Raw genomic sequence first — 19,236 nt, forward strand, 5'->3', positions numbered from 1 at the left:
ATGCATGAGGGGAGGGAACAACAAATTGATGTTCCTTTCTCACTTTCTTTCTCCTTCTCTCTCTCTCTCTAAAATCAATCAGTAAATTAATTTCTTTTTTAAAAAACCACACAATTCAAAGATGATCAACCAGATTCTCTCTACTAGGGATTTGAAAGTTGAATAAAGTCACACAGAGATAAAAGATGACTGTGGCCGAGTTACCATACACTATGTCCCAGACAGAAAGACTGAGCTTCACCTGCTGAAGTCCCCAGAGTTGACCCAGATCTAGTGCACCCTGAAGCATGATTATTCAGTTTTCCCTTCAATGTTGCGAAGGGAATATCTGTTCAAATAAATTCACCTCCCATTTTTTGTTTGTTTGTTTAAATTAGTCAGAGTTCATTTCTCTTGCTTGCAACTAAATAATTTAAACTGATATTGGCTCCAAAGCAAGGAGTTGGCAGGAAAAAGGGATAAAAAAAACGGATATTTGAAAGATATCATAATTAATAGTACTTGGTAATCAGTTGGATCCATGAGCTAATGGACACAATCACTTCTTTAGTTTGATTACCCGAGAAAATGAAGGTGCAATTTATCAAATTAGAGAATAAAGGCAATAGACCAAGTTTGGGGAATAAACAATGATTTTGGTTTTGGTCACTTGAGTATGAGGGGAAGATGGAAACACTGTCTAGTAAATGGGTTGAACTATGAGTCTGGAGCTCAAGAGAGAGGTTTGAGTTAGGGTTAGGTACTGAGAGTCAGCCTCAAGAATATGTGTTGAGGCCCTGGCTGGTTGGCTCAGTGGTAGAGTGTTGGTTGGTGTGTGGATGTCCCTGGTTCAGTTCCTGGTAAGGGCACACAGGAGAGGCAACATCTACTTCTCCCCTCATCCTCCCTCTCTGTCTCTCTGTCTTCCCCTCCCACGATCATAGCTCATTTGGTTCAAGCACATTGGCCTGGGTGCTGAGGATGTCTCCATGGAGCCTCTGCCTAAAGCACTAAAAATAGCTTGGTTACAAGCATGCCCCCAGATAGGCAGAGCATCAGTCCCAGAAAGGGGTTGCCGGGTGGATCCCGGTCAGGGTGCATGCAGGAATCTGTCTCTCTATCTCCCCTCTTCTCACTTGGAAAAGAAGAATAAACAGAAAAATAAAAAGAATATGTGTTGAAATGGTGGGCTGAATAGGATAGAGACACAGAGGTTGCAAACCAAAGGAAGAGCCTCACCAGTGGATGGGACGAAGAACCCTGTAAAGGAGTGGCCAAAGGTGGAGGAGAATCGGGAGAAAGCAGTCACAGCAATAACAGGAAGGGACCCATCATGGAAAATGGGAGGAGAGCATCTACTTTAAAGCAGCTCAGGTAGGAAGTTTGAAGGTACAGAAAAAGATTTTTCAAAAACTCACCAAAATTACCAAAGCTTAGTAAGCAATCCAGTGCAACCAACTCTAAGGCAGATTCTGCTACAATGAAAAAGCCTGCTCAGCTTGAGTTCATGGCAGAGCCAAGATTTGCTTGAATAGAGACCATATGATAGGAAATAATATGAATGCATCCTTCATCTCCACCCATCGTCTTCTTTTTCAGACATGGAGGATGGGGCACTACATCACCCAAGACTCAGGTTGACCATCATTTTCTGTTACCCCTTGGATTTTGATCTGTGATAAGACTTACAAATGGTTTCCCCTCATCCCTTTGCCTGCACAACTTTCCATGTCCAGATGGAGACCTCACACCCCAGGTAACAGCTAAGTAGGAAGGATGGAATGTTCGTGGTGGCACAGTGCATTCTGGGAAATGTGACTTCAGCAGCAAAGAGCCATCAGTGAGGGTACAAGGCAGGAAGAAATCTTTGGGGTACCATTTTCCTCCTTCCTTCTAACTTCTGGAATAGGAACTTCTATGTGGAATAGAAACTTCTACCATTTTGACAGTATTGGCACCTACCCTCTTTTCCTTTGTCAACGAAAAAGCAGGGGCAGAGAGTGCTGGGCAAAGCAGCTCCCCCATTAGCTCTTCCTTTCTTAAACAGCCCGCCAGCAACAGGTGGTAAGTCATCCAGGTAGGGTTCTCTTTTGTCTGGAGGAGGCCTATGGTTTATCAGTGACTAGGGGGATGTATTAAGAAGCCAAATGTATATTCAGGCCTCTGCCACAGTTTTCAAACCAACTTCTAACACAAAAAACAAAAACTTTCTGCTGTTTTGAACTTATTGGATTCTTGGACATTTGTATTAGTTGCTTCAGAACCTGCAGGGGAGGAGGTGTTTGGTACCTCAAATCCTTCAGTGTCCCGGCTGCAGCTGTAGTTTTAATGTTCTGTATAGGTTCAAACACCAGAGAGCCGGGAAATCGGGGTTTCAGAAAGTTCTGTCTGCAGCAAAGCAAAGATGAGCACTTGCTAGAAACTGGAGATTGAGAAGGGAGCTTTGCCTAGCAATCTGCCTGCCATCCACTGGCCCAGGGGGCCCAGAGTGTATAAATTCATTGACCTCAGCTGTTGGCCAACACCAAATCTGAATAGAACGAGCATTACTCAGCGATGAATGAATGGGAATTGATTTTCAGAGCTAATGAACTTTATGAGAGGAGAATGTAGCAGAAGTAATATGCACTCCGGCAGAAACAGGAAGCTAAGAAAGACAGCCAGAAATAGAAACATATAAAAAGCAGGAGATTGGAAGTCTGGGAAATTCAAGACCACGAAATTTGTTTGTAGATCTGCCTGTTAAAAAAATGGGGACATGAGCTCACAAGAAGGAATGAAAGCTGTCTCTCAGGACAGAACTTAGCAGTATCAGGACTATGCATCAGGAAGCAAAAAGGAAAAGAATTGAGGTTTTCAAACATATAAGATGGACAGCAAGGGACGGAATGCGGTCTCAGGAAAACCTTGGGACTGGAGATGCCCATCATGGCAAACATTCAAATGTTTCAAATATGTAATCAATTTGGATGCCCCTCTCCAAGAAAGACTTGTCAATGTACAGAATTCTACCCTGAAGCAGGAAACATGGTATCATCCATCGAGACACAATTGAGTACTACAGTTGAGTCCGCCCCCAAAAGGTAGACGCTGGGCAGTGAGCATGAATTTATTGGCATCTCAGTGAGACAGAAACCAAGAAGCTTCCCCTCACTCTCTCACTTTTTAAATTGTCCTGGTCATTCCATTTTTTTTTTCTAAATAACACCAGTCTCTGCCTGATGTGAGAGTCAGCAAGATCAACATAGCATGATCCATAATCATACCAAACTATGCATATCTTTTTATACATTACATTTTCATACCAAACCAATTTCTGAATTTCAATACGAACAAAAACCTGAAAAAACATCACTATTCCTAGGCTTAGGCGAATTACTAATACTTTCTCCCTTTCCCACTTTACTTTCCCTCAAGAAGGAAATTTGTATCACTCCTCGGGTTTCCTTTGTTCTATGGGGAGACCCTGGAAATGGGAAGATCACATAAGTGGGTTCGGCTCACTCACCTGCTCAGGCTCTGGCCCTCTCTCCTCTTTGTTCTCCTTTCTTCCATGTGGGTGGCAATTCAGATATTTGGGTTTGAGTTCTGACACAGGGCAGATACTCCTCAAACCCTGCTTTCTCTTAGTATTTTAGGCATTAACAAATGATATTTTTTTTGCCACAGTTTTGTTTTTAATTTTTCCATTGATGAGAGAGAGAGAAGCATCAACTTGTTGTACTTAGTTGTTCCATTTAGTTGTGCACTCATTGGTTGTTTCTCACATGTGCCCTGACCAGGGATTGAATCTGCGACCTCAGTGCGCCAGGACCACGCTCTAGCCACTGAGCAACCCAGCCAAGGGCACACTGCTCAGCAAGGGCTGCAGGCCAGGGCTTCCAACACCAAAAGTCTCAGGCTCATATTTATTCATGTATTTGTTCATTTATTCAGCAAATATTTACTAAACACCTGCCCAGGCCTCTTCCAGGTCCCAAGGATACAGATGTAAAGAAAACAGAAGGCCCTGTCCTCTGGGTACTTACAGTATATTTGGGTTGGGAGACGTATACAATTGTGGTCTATATCTGCTTCAGGATGTCTAACAGGTATCTCAGACTTGACAAGTTCAAAATAATTCTTGATTCTCTCTCCTCTTCAAGTCCATTCTTTTTTCAGTTGTTTAGGCAGAAACCCTTGGAGTTATCCTTGATTTCTCTCATTCCCTCAGTTACACATGCAACCTGTCCACCATCAAGTCCTATTGATCCTACCTTCCAAATAAATTTCAAATGGGACTGCTTACCAACCCCCCTGGCCCCCACCGAACTCCCCTTCACTGGGGGCTGCCTAAACACAACTGTGTTTTTTTCTGAGATGAATCATATCTGTGGGTGAGGGGGGGGGGAAGGGAAGCAGTGTGAGGGAGGGAGCAATGTATCAGGCAGAGATTAGATGGCACCTTGGCAGTTCTTATCAGTTCAATTTCCCTTCAGAAATCATAGGCACTTTACAAGAAAGAATTCTAAATGATCTTTTTCAGTCCCTTCCGTGTCTATGAATGATAGCCTCTGCATGCCGCGTCCCTGAGTTTGCAAGCAGAGTCTGCCTCTCATATGTCCTCACGAACACCTAATTAGGTGCAGAGACAGAGAAAAAAAATCACACAGAGAGAAAAAAGCAAATGTATTTCTGTAAATATATTTTAATGTAAGAAAACAAAATCACAGAATTTTTCTGCTCATAATCTGTCAATACTTTTCTGGCTGGATAGCTCAGTGGGTCATCCAGAAACGCAGAGGTTGCCGGTTCAATCCCCGGTTAGGGCACATATAGAAACAGATGGATGTTTCTGTCTCTCTCTCCTTTCCTCTCTCTCTAAAATCAACAAATAAAATAAAATAGAAAAGAACCTGTCAATACCTTCCTATATCATTTAGAATAAAAATCAAACTCCTTATCATAGTACACAGGGCTCTGTGTTGTCGTACCTGCCCCCTCCCGAACTTCATTGCCTGCCAGTCTCTCCATCACTTCAGCGACTCTTGCCATCTTGAACTTCTTGCTATTTATTGAACATGCTAAGATTCAGGGGACAGCAAGAAGCCCTTTCCAGCTGCTGTTAATTCTATTCTCTGGAACACTCTTCACCAAGAATTCCTATGGCTTGCTCCCTCACTTCATTTATATCTCTGGGCAAATGTCACCTTATGAGAGAGAACTTTCTGAGCCACTCCAAATAAGTTCTCTCTCCCAGTTATATTCTATCTTTTTATTAAACTTTATTATTCTTCAAAGCCCTTAGATTTACCTGAGTTTATATATTTGTTTATTTATTATCTGTCTCTTTCACGAGAATATATGTTTGTACATGACAAGTTTTCACGCCTGGTTCACTACTATATCCCCAGTGCCTGGGAAAGTGGTGCTTGGTACACAGTAGACACTCAGAAAATGTTTGTTAATTGAATGAATAACTGAAAACTCAACTGAAAAGTCCCCTGTAGGCTGGGTGAGGTTTTGCGGTTTGATTTCTTAGTGCTCGGCCTTGTTGGTGATGTGAGATAGCTATCCCAAACTTTCTTTCTTTTATATCTTATTCTTAAAGGAGAAATACCAGGTGCAAGAAAAAAAATCAATGAGGAGCCAGTATCAAAGGATGTACTGTATAACTTTATCCACAGCCTCTTTGAGGCATTTCCTTACTTTCCACCTTCTGCTCTGCATTCTCAGTTTGGCCCTGGTATGTCCGTTAGTTAGGACCCAATCACAGTTGTGAATTCTGTAGCGGTGTAGGAATGGCTACACAAAAACAAAGAGGTCTCTGCTTATAAGATGAAGGAAGCAATACCATCTCACGAAGTGAAAATTCACTCTAGGGAGCCTGCATCTGGTATGCCTTTACTTAGGGAGTCAGGCTGGCTCAGAAACAGCGGAAAGATTCTGATCAGCAGGTCGGGCCAACCTTCTGGGTGTTTCAAATGAAAAGATAACCTGACTCGAGAATGTTAGCTTTAGGAAGGACAGAAGGCAAACGAGGGGCGTATCACAGACAAACGAAGAGAGATTGATACTCAGGGGAAGATACAAGAGCTAAAATGTCAGAATTACTCTTCTGTGAAAGAAAAGAAGAATGTTTTTCTGATTTTATATCTGGACCACTGCTTTTACATCTGGAGACTAGGCTAGGAAAGGGTAGGAGAGATGTTTTGATGATAGCAGGTCAGCAGAAATGACTGGGTCCCAGAGAGATTTAATGGAAAAGGAAAGGAATGACAGCAGGGAACAATTTGGAATTACACCCCAAGAGGGAGCCTAGACTCAGGAAATTACTGCAAGTCACCCTCTGATGGTAACAGATAGAAAGCCCTTAATATGAATAATCGGGAGACTTCTCTTCCACGATTGCTCGGAATAAAAGCTTTGGGAAAGGATAATTCAGGAATCCATAAGCAGATGCAGAGGAATTTTGAGTTCTAGGGCCAGATTAAACATGAGCCAACAGAAAAATATATTGATTTGGGTTTGAGGAAACCAATGTAGCTAAATTGGAAAGCTGACCAGGTGAAGAGTTATTATATTATTACATATATTGTGGATGTTCAATTCATAATTTAGAATGTGAAAAATAACCTCTAAATTGTGACTAAAATCAACATTTGAGCTTTATATAATTGGATCTGCAAGGAGTCCAGCCAATTTCTCCAACACCTATCCTCTGTATCTCATATATGTCCAGACATCTTTGAGTAGTTCCTCATACGTGGGAAGTTGAGGTAGGGAGTAGTCCTCTTTTCTTCCTTCTTACTCATAGCCTTAGGCAGCCCCTCCACACACATAGACTTCATTCTTTATCTGAGACTTTGTCCTCTGGGATGACAGTCCATCTGACAAGTTGCTTGACTTGACCTATAAATACCCCTCAGGATATCAAAGAGATTTTATGTTGGTCTATAAACACTTTAGAAATTCTCCCAGGAAGTTTTATAACTCCATTCATAAAAAGAAAAAAATTATAAACATGCACTATACAGATTAAAACCTTAACCTAATCAAAATGTCAAATAACCTAAACAAAACCTCAAAAATGGGGGCAGGGGACAGAATATTCATACATGGAAGAGGAATACATCATTCTATTTAAAAACTGTGGCCCTGGCCAGTTGGCTCAGTGGTAGAGCGTCGGCCTGGCGTGCAGAAGTCCCGGGTTCGATTCCCGGCCAGGGCACATAGGAGAAGCGCCCATCTGCTTCTCCACCCCTCCCCCTCTCCTTCCTCTCTGTCTCTCTCTTCCCCTCCCGCAGCCGAGGCTCCATTGGAGCAAAGATGGCCCGGGCACTGGGGATGGCTCCTTGGCCTTTGCCCCAGGCGCTAGAGTGGCTCTGGTCGCAACAGAGCGACGCCCCGGAGGGGCAGAGCATCGCCCCCTGGTGGGCATGCAGGGTGGATCCCAGTAGGGCGCATGTGGGAGTCTGTCTGACTGTCTCTCCCCATTTCCAGCTTCAGAAAAATACAAAACAAAAAACAAAAAAAAAAAACTGTTTGGTCAGATACTTCAACTCACATGATTCAAACATTCAGTGACATTGCTGTTTTAATATTTGGGAACTCTTGTATGCCTTTCTATGACCTCATGTAGTGAGTCTAACATGTTTTATAGAAAAAATACAATATCTAATTTCACTGAAGGGCTTAATAGAAAAATAGACATTGAAGGAAGAAAATATCAGTAATAATTTGACATAAAAAAAAGAAACTATCCAAACTGAAGCATAAAGAGAAACATAACCATGAAAAATGAATAAAGCCTCAGCAACCAGTAGGGCAATATCAAATGGTAACCTGTGTGTAATCAGAGGGTCTGGTTAAGGCAGGGAGAGGATATTTGGAGAGGCAATGGCCCCAGTTTCCAACTTTAAATAAAATTATCAACAAATTCAAGAGGCTCAACAAACCTAAAGTAGAATAAACAAACAAACAAACAAAAAACAGCACTGAGGCATACATATTATGCTCAAATTTCTGAAAACCAGTGGAAGAGCAAATGGGGTAAAATATAATCAATTGTTTAGTCTGGGTTAAGGGTAAGTACTATTCTTGCAACTCTTCTCTAAGTTTTAAATTCTAGCAAAATGAATAGCTGCCTATAACAGGATGGAACCCAAATCCTGGTCAACAGTAGGGAGAATGGTAGGGGAGAATTCAGAGGTAAACTGTCTTCCTTTTTAACTCCATCTGCTTAGGAGGCTGATATATTTTTTTAATTTTATCAAAATTGCATGTTAAAAAGTTAATGGGAATTTCTAGAAGAATATATAGATCTAGCATACACAATATCTTGCTTACTAACATTGTGAATGTTTCCTTGTTTTTAAATACCAGTTTTATAGAATCATATCTCTCAACACAAATGTTTTCCATCCACTGTTTATCTAAAATTGATATTCATATCCACAAAACCCAATGCAACAAAAAATATGTATTTTAAACATATGTAGTAATAACTTGATTTCTATTCCAAATGTAATTAGCAGAATGCTGCAATCATATGTAGCCATTTTATAAAGCACAAGTATTAGCAAAAAATATGCATTTTACATGTGGTGAATACCATAGCTGAGAGACCAACTTATTGCATCAAGCCAACTGTTAAAATTATATTGATTACTTCTGATCAGGAAGCAATTTTTAAGCATTTTTCTTCCTAACATAATGATTTGTCAATGATAGGTGTTTCAGTTATGTTTTAGGAATCTGATTGGGAGAGTTTTGTTGACATATAACCCATTATAATATTTCCATTTAAAATTATAGGACATACTCCTGCTTAGCATTTTTATACAGAACACCTGCTTCTCAGGAAAGGATTGTTGACTAAAGTGGGAGATGCCCAAAAATAGATTCATAATCTTCAAGTAAAAAGAAGGAAATATAAATTGATGAAATATAAGTCAATAAAGGGAAAAGAATAAAAGTGAATACAAAAACACAGTAAATTGAAAATACAAAATAAGGTAGTCTGAACAAGTCCAGATAAATCAATATTCAGAATAAACATAAATAGATGAAATACCTTTGGGAGAGACAATCTCAGATTGGATTTTAAAAATCCAGCCATACACCGTTTATCTAGACACACCTAAAATATGTATAAACAAAAGATTGCAGTGGAATGGAGGGAGCATCCCACTCACTTTCTTTTTCCTCAGTCTCCTGCACCTCTATCTACTTTGCCTCCTATGCCGTCATATCTCTATGTTACAGGTGATGTCCCAGAGTCTGCCCTGCAAAGTAGAGCTTAGCGGTACCCAGGTGAATGTAGGCAGATATTGGGCTACCTTGGCCAGGATAAACTGTTTGCTTTCATCTCGCAGGGCCAGCAATGCACCTTCATCATCTTGCTGCCAATGCGTCAGATACTTGCCTGTGAGGCTGGGATTGGACTCTGCAAACTTCACTTTTCCAGATTCTCTTGTTAGTTGGCTCTGGTTAGGTTCTACCCATTGGAGGCACTATCAGGAGGAGAAGGAAAGAGGGGGCTCTTTCACTTTCCAGTTTGAGTTTGCACACCCTCCAGCTACTGCCCCCAGCTTCTTCAAGATTTCCCAGCAATAACTTCACCATGCCCCATCAGGTAGCAGCCAACCCCACTGTAGCCCTTTATGCATTTAGCCATATCCCCTTAAGTAGTCCTGGGCTATGTGCATCCCCTCAGCAGTCTACACACTAGCAGTGAAGCATCCTCTTCTTTAGGTTCTGGTGCCATCACGTCTTCCATTTTGTTCCCACAGGTCTAGGGATGGTAGTTTCTTCCTAAAGCTATTCATCTCTGAGTTACCTCAACCTTCTCTCTCTCTCTCTCTCTCTCTCTCTCTCTCTCTCTCTCTCTCTCTCCCTCTCCCTCTCCCTCTCTCTCTCTCTCTCTCTCTCTCCCTCTCCCTCTCTCTCTCTCTCTCTCTCTCTCATGCTTGTTCAGTGTTCCAACAATTATGTAACCAATTACTTTGATCAAATACCCTTTATTTGAAATGCCAAGCATGGTTTCCACTTTTCTGATTGGACCCTGACTGATACCAGGATTGCAATCCTCTCACCATCCCAGAAAAAATTATGCTTGTCTACGGAGTATCCTAAAAGCCTTGTTAAAATACATGGATGCCAGGAAGTGGGACATCTGCAGGCTTTTACATCAGTACATCCTCTAAAGGGTCCAGCATGGGGGTGTATGAGGACATCTCCTCCCAAGTAAAGGACTGACCTCCCTTACACTAAGAAAAAGGCACAGTATCTGGAGGCAACCAATGACACACTTGAGTGTGCTGCCTTGACAAGTTCAACGGATGACTCTTGGGAAATTGCCAAATTTGAGTAGATCTCATAGCCAGACAAGTTCCTTCAGCTGGTTCAGGCTGCAAACAAGCAGGTCTGTCCCTTGGTGTTTAGGCCGCAGGAAATGCAATGATGCTGAAAGGTAAGGACAATGGGAGGAGCCTGTATGATGGTGAGAGGATCACATTTGTGACCCCTCAGGTTTGGAGGAGGGGAAGTCGTGTCTTTGTGGATAGGTCCAAGTAACTGTTCTTCTTATGAACCCATGTTACAACTTCTTTGTATCTCCAAAAATTAAAATGTGGGGTCATAGGATATCCACATATCTGTCGAATATATCTATTTTTAAAATGCTACCTTGCTTTCCACGTTGGCATCCTTGGCCTACTTTCCCACCATTAGTTCCTAGTTCCCGGAGGTTCCTCTGCTCTCACACCTTGTTGCAGGTATTATTTTGCTCTGCCCATTTCATAGACCTCGTTTTCTGCATCTGTGGATTTATCTAGCAGTTTCTGTATGATTTGCTTCTGGCCAGTCTTAAATCCTTCAGAGAATTGCCCTCAAGCTGTTGGAGCCACTTAGCCCAGAGAACAGGAAGGGCCTGTGGGTTTTGGCCCCTAGAGGACATCTTGTAGGCAGTGGGGGACTACAGTATTAAGTATTAAATCCAGCTCCTTTTTCCTTGTGGACAAAAAAGAGGCCATATTCTAACCTGACAAGCTCAGAGACTTAAAAGTAACCACAGAGAGAGATCTACAATGAAAACTTCCTAACTAACAGCAGGTTGTGGCAGGTAGACTTGTCCTGGGCCAATATCTTTTTTTTTTTCCTGTATTTTTCTGAAGTGAGAAACAGGGAGACAGAGAGACAGACTTCCACATGAGCCCGACCGGGATCCACCTGGCATGCCCACCAGGGGGCGATGCTCTGATGCAAACAGAGCCATTCTAGCGCCTGAGGTGGAGGCCATGGAGCCATCCTCAGCGCCTGGGCTAACTTTGCTTCAGTGGAGCCTTGACTGCGGGAGGGGAAGAGAGAGACAAAGTAGAAGGGGAAGGGTGTAGAAGCAAATGGGCGCTCCTCCTGTGTGCCCTGGCCAGTAATTGAACCCAGGACTTCCATACCCTGGGCCGACACTCTACCACTGAGCTAGCTGGCCAGGGCCTTGGGCCAGTTTATCTTTTGATAAATTCTATCTTTTGCTTAACTGAGTATGTCTGGGTTTTTTTGCATCTACAATACATAACAGACCTTTGGAATGTCAGAGTAATCCCCTGTTCCAGACCCCTCAGGGAACAGCATCTCACCAAAGCAGTGACTGCAGAATTCTGAACTGTTACCTTGTTCCCTGCATACCATCTTTTTGTGCTGTAAATGTTAACTGTTAACTATCCTATACCTGCGAATGTAAAAGAAGTTGATGTCTCTCCACTTTCCTCTGTATCCAAGCCCAGAGATTTCCCTACTTTGCTTTCTCCCGCCTCCCTAATTTAGCACCAATAAATTTCATGTCACCCTCCTTTGATTGTACTGTGTAAAATAAACTGCAAAACTGCCATTCCCCAGAGTATTTTCCCAACCCATTGAGGTTTTTCTTCATGGCAATTGTTGTCAATTTGGCTCAAATAAACTCATAAAAATTCTCTGCAGGTTTGGATGTTTCTTGTGTTGACACCTTAAAATGGTTCAGGCAGAGGTGTAATTTCCTTGTCAGAACTCTCCCACAGGAGGCGGCTGATGCTAGGACTCTGTCTGAAATACATCTTTGTTTGGTTTCTTCTGGTTATCTGTCTTGTGTCCCCAACTCCCTTACCACTTTATCCTGGGATGACTTCCTTTTTATTTTTATTTATTTTTTTTTAATTTTTTTTATTTATTCATTTTAGAGAGGAGAGAGAGGGAGAGAGAGAGACGAGGGGAAGAGCAGGAAGCATCAACTCCCATATGTGCCTTGACCAGGCAAACCCAGGGTTTCGAACCAGCAACCTCAGCATTTCCAGGTCGACGCTTTATCCACTGCGCCACCACAGGTCAGGCCATGACTTCCTTTTTAAAAAAAATTTTTTCTCATTGATTTGAAAGAGAAAGAGAAAGCGAGAGAAAAGCATCAATTCGTTGTTCCACTTAGTTGCTCCATTTGTTTGAGCACACATTGATTGCTTCTCTTACATGCCCTGACCGGGGATCGAACCTGCAACCTCAGTGGGCTGGGACAATGCTCTACCCATTGAACCACCTGGCCAGGGCTGGGATGACTTCCTTAATAACTCACTTGTAAATTATTCCACATCTCAAGGGAAGATGATCTAAGACATATCTCCCTAACCACACTTGGCATCATTTAACTTTTTAATTATTTCCTAATAGATGTAAATCAATACCCTGCTATTGTTTTAATTTGAATTTCTCTGATTATTAATTAGCATGAGCATTTCTTCATATCTATAACAACTTTTGGTTTTTTCTACAAATACTGGTTTGTATTATATCTTTTGCCCATTGTTTTGCGGGTATTATTATATTAATGTCTTTTTGTTGTAAACTTACAAATAGTTTTTGTATATTCCTGCTATTAATCCTCAGTGTTCAAGTGTACAAGTAATCTTCTTTCGTTCTGTTATCTGTCTGTTAACTTTTCCCCTGGGTAGAAAGCTTGTTTTTAGTACCTTCACCAATAATTTTTTATTAGTCATTTTAAAGTGAACAATTCAGCGACATGTGGTTCATTCTTAGGGTTGTATAAGCATCTCTCTACTTAGTTCACAAGTATTTCCATCCCTGGAAAGTACGTAAAATCCCTTTCACAGTAAGCACTTTCTCACCATCTTCTCAACAGCCCTGGCTCTATGAATTTTTTTTTTTTTTTTTTTTTTTTTTTTTTTTTGTATTTTTCTGAAGCTGGAAATGGGGAGAGACAGACAGATTCCCGCATGCACCCGACTGGGATCCACCCGGCACGCCACCCGGCTCTGCCCCTCCGGGGCGTCGCTCTGCCGCGACCAGAGCCACTCTAGCACCTGGGGCAGAGGCCAAGAAGCCATCCCCAGCGCCCGGGCCATCTTTGCTCCAATAGAGCCTTGGCTGCGGGAGGGGAAGAGAGAGACAGAGATGAAGGAGGAGGGGGGCGGAGAAGCAAATGGGCGCTTCTCCTATGTGCCCTGGCCGGGAATCGAACCCGGGTCCCCCGCACGCCAGGCCGACGCTCTACCGCTGAGCCAACCGGCCAGGGCCTATGGATTTTTCTGTTCTGTATATTACACATAAATAGAATCATAACATATGTGACCACTTATGTCTGGCTTCTTTCACTTAGTATGTTTGGAGGTTCACCCCTGTTGTAGCACACATATCATTACTTCATTCTTTTATGGCTGAATAACATTTCATTGTATGGGCATACCTCAATTTGTTTATCCATTCTTTCAATGATGGACTTTTGTGCTGTTTCTACCTTTGGCAATTATGAATAGTGTTGCTATAAATATGTGTATACATGCACTTGTTTGAGCATCTGTTTTTATTTTTTGAGAGCTAGGCAGGGGCAGAGAGAGAAAGATGGGACTATTGAGCTGCTCCTGTATGTGCCCTGACAGGAGAATAGAATGGGCAACATCCATGCTCCAGGACAACGCTGCAACCAACAGAGCTATCTAGCAAGGCTTAATTTTTATTGAGTTTTAGAGAGACAGAGAGAGGAAGGGAGAGAGAGGGGAGGGGAAGCAAAGCATTTGTTGTTCCACTCAGTTGTGCATTTTTTGGTTGCTTCTGATGTGTGCCCTGACCAGGGATCGAACCTGTAACCTTGTTTCAGAACAGCGCTCTTAACTGACTGAACTAACCAGCCAGGGCCTTGAGGACCTGTTTTTAAATCATGGGGGTATACAACTAGATGTGGAATTGTGGGGTCATATGGTAATTCTATGTTTAACTTTTTAAAAAAACACCAAACTATTTTGCGCAGTACCTGAACTGCCCTACATTCCCACCAGCAATGTACAAGGGTTTCAGTGTTCACCACACCCTTGCCAGGACTGTTAGTTCCCATTTTCTAAAATTGTAGCCATTCCAGCAGCTGTGAAGTACTAGTGTTGGGAACCTCATTGTGGTTTTGGAAAGATTTAACTTTGATATAATCAAATTCACCAACATTTTGCCTGATGGTTTATGTTTCCTACATTTTATTTAAGTTCATTTGGCCCTGGCTGGATAGTTCAGTTGGTTAGAGCATCATCCCAATACACAAAGGTTTCTGGTTTATTTACTAGTCAGGGCACATACACAAATAGAATGATGTTTCTGTTTCTCTCTGTCTTTTTCCCAGCCCCATCCCCATCTCTCTAAACTCAATAATAATTTTTAAAAAGTCCATCCTACTCCTCAGACATAAAGATATTCTCTGAATTTTTCTTTTATAACTTCCTCTAAAACATTTAAATCTTTAATCCATCTAGAGTCCCCCCTTTGTATTTGATGTTAGGTAAGAATCCAGCTTGTATTTCTTAATATAGTGATGATGTTAGATAATAATCCAGCTTATATCGCTCTACATAGTGAGCCTCAACATTATCTATTTTTTTAATCTTATTTGTATTAATTTTAATGCAGTGACATTGATAAATCAGGGTACATATGTTCCGAGAAAACATCTCCAGATTATTTTGACCTTTGATTATGCTGCATACCCCTCACTCAAAGTCAAATCATCCTCCGTCACCTTCTATCTGGTTTTCTTTGTGCCCCTACCCTCCCCCCACTCCCTCCCTCTCCTTCCTCGCCCCTTCCCCACCCCTCCACCCCACTCCATTACCATCACATTCTTGTCCATGGCTCTGAGTCTCATTTTTATGTCCCATCTATGCATTGGTTCATATAGTTCTTAGTTTTTTCTGATTTACTTATTTCACTCCGTATAATGTTACCAAGGTCCATCCATGTTATTGTAAATGATCCGATGTCATCATTTCTTATGGCTGAGTAGTATTCCATAGTATATATGTACCAAAGCTTTTTAATCCACTCATCCTCTGAGGGACACTTGGGCTGTTTCCAGATCTTCGCTATTGTGAACAATGCTGCTATAAACATGGGGGTTCATTTCTCCTTCTGGAACCGTTCTATGGTGTCCTTGGGGTATATTCCTAAAAGTGGGATGCCTGGGTCAAAAGGCAGTTTGATTTTCAATTTTTTGAGGAATCTCCATACTGTTTTCCACAGAGGCTGCACCAGTCTGCATTCCCACCAGCAATGCAGGAGGGTTCCCTTTTCTCCACATCCTCGCCAGCACTTATTCTGTGTTGTTTTGTTGATGAGCGCCATTCAGACTGGTGTGAGGTGATATCTCATTGTGGTTTTAATTTGCATTTCTCTAATGATTAATGATGTTGAGCAATTTTTCATATGCCTATTGACCATCTGTATGTCCTCTTTGGAGAAGTGTCTATTCATTTCTTTTGCCCATTTTTGATTGGATTGTTTGTCTTTCTGATGTTGAGATTTACAACTTCTTTATAAATTTTGGTTATTAACCCCTTATCAGACATACTGTCAAATATGTTCTCCCATTGTGTAGTTTGTCTTTTTATTCTGTTCTTATTGTCTTTGGCCGTGCAAAAGCTTTTTAGTTTGATATAGTCCCATTTGTTTATCCTGTCTTTTATTTCCCTTGCCCGTGGAGATAAATCAGCAAATATATCAACTGCGAGAGATGTCGGAGAGCTTACTGCCTATGTTTTCTTCTAAGATGCTTATAGTTTCACACCTTACATTTAAGTCTTTTATCCATTTTGAGTTTATTTTTGTGAATGGTGTAAGTTGGTGGTCTAGTTTCATTTTTTTGCAGGTTGCTGTCCAATTTTCCCAACACCATTTGTTGAAGAGGCTGTCTTTACTCCATTGTATTTCCTTACCTCCTTTGTCAAATATCAGTTGTCCATAGAGCTGTGGGTTTATTTCTGGGTTCTCCGTTCTGTTCCATTGATCTATGTGCCTGTTCTTATGCCACTACCAGGCTGTTTTGAGTACAATGGCCTTGTAGTATAGCTTGATATCAGAAAGTGTGATCCTTCCCACTTTATTCTTCTTTTTAAGATTGCTGAGGCTATTCGTGTTCTCTTTTGGTTCCATATAATTTTTTGGAATGTGTGATCTATATCTTTAAAGTATGTCACTGGTATTTTAATTGGTATTGCAATGAATTTATAAATTACTTTGGGTAATATAGACATTTTAATGAAGTTTATTCTTCCTAACCATGAGCATGGTATATGCTTCCACTTGTTTGTATCTTCCTTGATTTCTTTTATCAATGTTTTATAATTTTCCGAGTATAAGTCTTTAGTCTCCTTGGTTAAATGTACTCCTAGGTACTTAATTTTTTTGGTTGTAATAGTGAAGGGTATTGTTTCCTTAATTTCTCTTTCTGACTGTTCATGTTGGTGTATAAAAATGCCTCAGATTTCTGAGTATTAATTTTATATCCTGCCACTTTGCTGAATTCAGTTATCAGGTCCAGTAGGTTTTTGACTGAGACTTTAGGATTTTCTACATACAATATCATATCATCTGCAAATAATGATAGCTTTACTTCTTCTTTTCCAACTTGAATGCCTTCTATTTCTTCTTCGTGTCTGATTGCTGTGGCTAGGACTTCCAGGACTATGTTGAATAAGAGTGGTGAAAGGGGGCACCCCTGCCTTGTTCTTGATCTTCAGGGGATTGCTTTTAATTTTTGCCCATTGAGTATGATGTTGGCTGTGGGTTTGTCATAGATGGCTTTTATCATGTTGAGGTATGTTCCCTGTATTCCCACTTTGCTGAGAGTTTTGAACATGAACGGGTGCTGGATTTTATCAAATGCTTTTTCTGTGTCTATTGAAATTATCATGTGGTTTTTCTCCTTCATTTTGTTTATGTAATGAATAACATTGATAGATTTGCGAATATTGTACCAGCCTTGCCTCCCCAGAATAAATCCCACTTGATCATGGTGTATGATTTTTTCCATATATTGTTGGATGCGGTTTGCTAATATTTTTTTTTTTTTTTTTTCTGAAGCTGGAAACAGGGAGAGACAGTCAGACAGACTCCCGCATGCGCCCGACCGGGATCCACCCGGCACGCCCACCAGGGGCGACGCTCTGCCCACCAGGGGGCGATGCTCTGCCCATCCTGGGCGTCACCATGTTGCGACCAGAGCCACTCTAGCGCCTGGGGCAGAGGCCACAGAGCCATCCCCAGCGCCCGGGCCATGTTTGCTCCAATGGAGCCTTGGCTGCGGGAGGGGAAGAGAGAGACAGAGAGGGAAAGCGCGGCGGAGGGGTGGAGAAGCAAATGGGCGCTTCTCCTGTGTGCCCTGGCCGGGAATCGAACCCGGGTCCTCCGCACGCTAGGCCGACGCTCTACCACTGAGCCAACCGGCCAGGGCTTGCTAATATTTTGTTGAGGATTTTAGTATCTATATTCATCAGAGATATTGGCCTATAATTTTCTTTCTTTGTGCTGTCTTTGCCTGGTTTTGGAATCAGAATTATGCTTGCCTCATAAAAGGAGCTTGGAAGTCTTCCTTCCTCTTGAATTTTTTGAAATAGCTTGAGAAGGATAGGAGTTAGTTCTTCTTTGAATATTTGGTAAAATTCACTTGTGAAGCCATCCTAGTTTCATAGATCCTCTGTATTGTTTCTTTAGTCTCTATGTCATTTATTTCTGCTCTAATCTTTATTATTTCCTTCCTTCTACTACATTTAGGCTTTACTTGCTGTTCTTTTTCTAGTTCTTTTAGATGCAGGGTTAAGTTATTTAATTGAGCTTTTTCTAGCTTCTTAAAGTATGCCTGTAGTGCTATGAACTTCACTCTCAGTACTGCTTTTGCTGTGTCCCATAAATTTTGAGTTGTTGTATGTTCATTATCATTCGTTTCTAGGAATTTTTTTATTTCTTCTTTGATCTCATTCTTAATCCATTCGTTATTTAACAACCTGCTATTTAGTTTCCATGTGTTTGAGAATTTTTGAGCTTTTCTGTTGTGGTTGATTTCTAGTTTCATGCCATTGTGATCAGAGAAAGTGTTTGATATGATTTCAATCTTCTTAAATTTGTTGTTGTTTTTTTTAATAAATTTTTATTAATGATAATGGGATGACATTAATAAATCAGGGTACATATATTCAAAGAAAACATGTCTAGGTTATTTTGTCATTAAATTATGTTGCATACCCCTCGCCCAAAGTCAGATTGTCCTCCGCCTCCCTCTATCTAGTTCTCTGTGCCCCTCCCCCTCCCCCTAACTCTCTCCCACCCTCCCTCCCATGTCCTCCCTCCCCCCACCCCTGGTAACCCCACACTCTTGTCCATGTCTCTTAGTCTCGTTTTTATGTTCCACCAATGTATGGAATCATGTAGTTCTTGTTTATTTCTGATTTACTTATTTCACTCCGTATAATGTTATCAAGATCCCACCATTTTGCTGTAAATGATCTGATATCATCATTTCTTATGGCTGAGTAGTATTCCATAGTGTATATGTGCCACATCTTCTTTATCCAGTCTTCTATTGAAGGGCTTTTTGGTTGTTTCCATGTCTTGGCCACTGTGAACAGTGCTGCAATGAACATGGGGCTACATGTGTCTTCACGTATCAATGTTTCTGAGGTTTTGGGGTATATACCCAGTAGAGGGATTGCTGGGTCATAAGGTAGTTCTATTTGCAGTTTTTTGAGGAACCACCATACTTTCCTCCATAATGGTTGTACTACTTTACAGTCCCACCAACAGTGGATGAGAGTTTCCTTTTCTCTGCAGCCTCTCCAACATTTGCTATTACCCGTCTTGTTGATAATAGCTAATCTAACAGGGGTGAGGTGGTATCTCATTGTAGTTTTGATTTGTATTTCTCTAATAACTAATGAAGCTGAGCATCTTTTCATATATATGTTGGCCATTTGTATTTCT

The 19,236-nt window shown here is 41.3% G+C and overlaps 1 protein-coding gene across 1 annotated transcript in view; it reads right to left on the reverse strand.

The window, feature by feature from the left end:
- Positions 1 to 19,236, reverse strand: part of TSGA13 (testis specific 13) — an 81,632-nt gene that overhangs the window by 24,369 nt on the left and 38,027 nt on the right. The window contains exon 2 of the mRNA XM_066364237.1: positions 9,300 to 9,473. Within this exon, the coding sequence (XP_066220334.1) occupies positions 9,300 to 9,473 (174 nt within the window). The remainder of the gene's footprint in view (positions 1 to 9,299; positions 9,474 to 19,236) is intronic.

The sequence above is a fragment of the Saccopteryx leptura genome, chromosome 2, assembly GCF_036850995.1.
Source record: "Saccopteryx leptura isolate mSacLep1 chromosome 2, mSacLep1_pri_phased_curated, whole genome shotgun sequence".
NCBI lineage: Eukaryota > Metazoa > Chordata > Mammalia > Chiroptera > Emballonuridae > Saccopteryx > Saccopteryx leptura.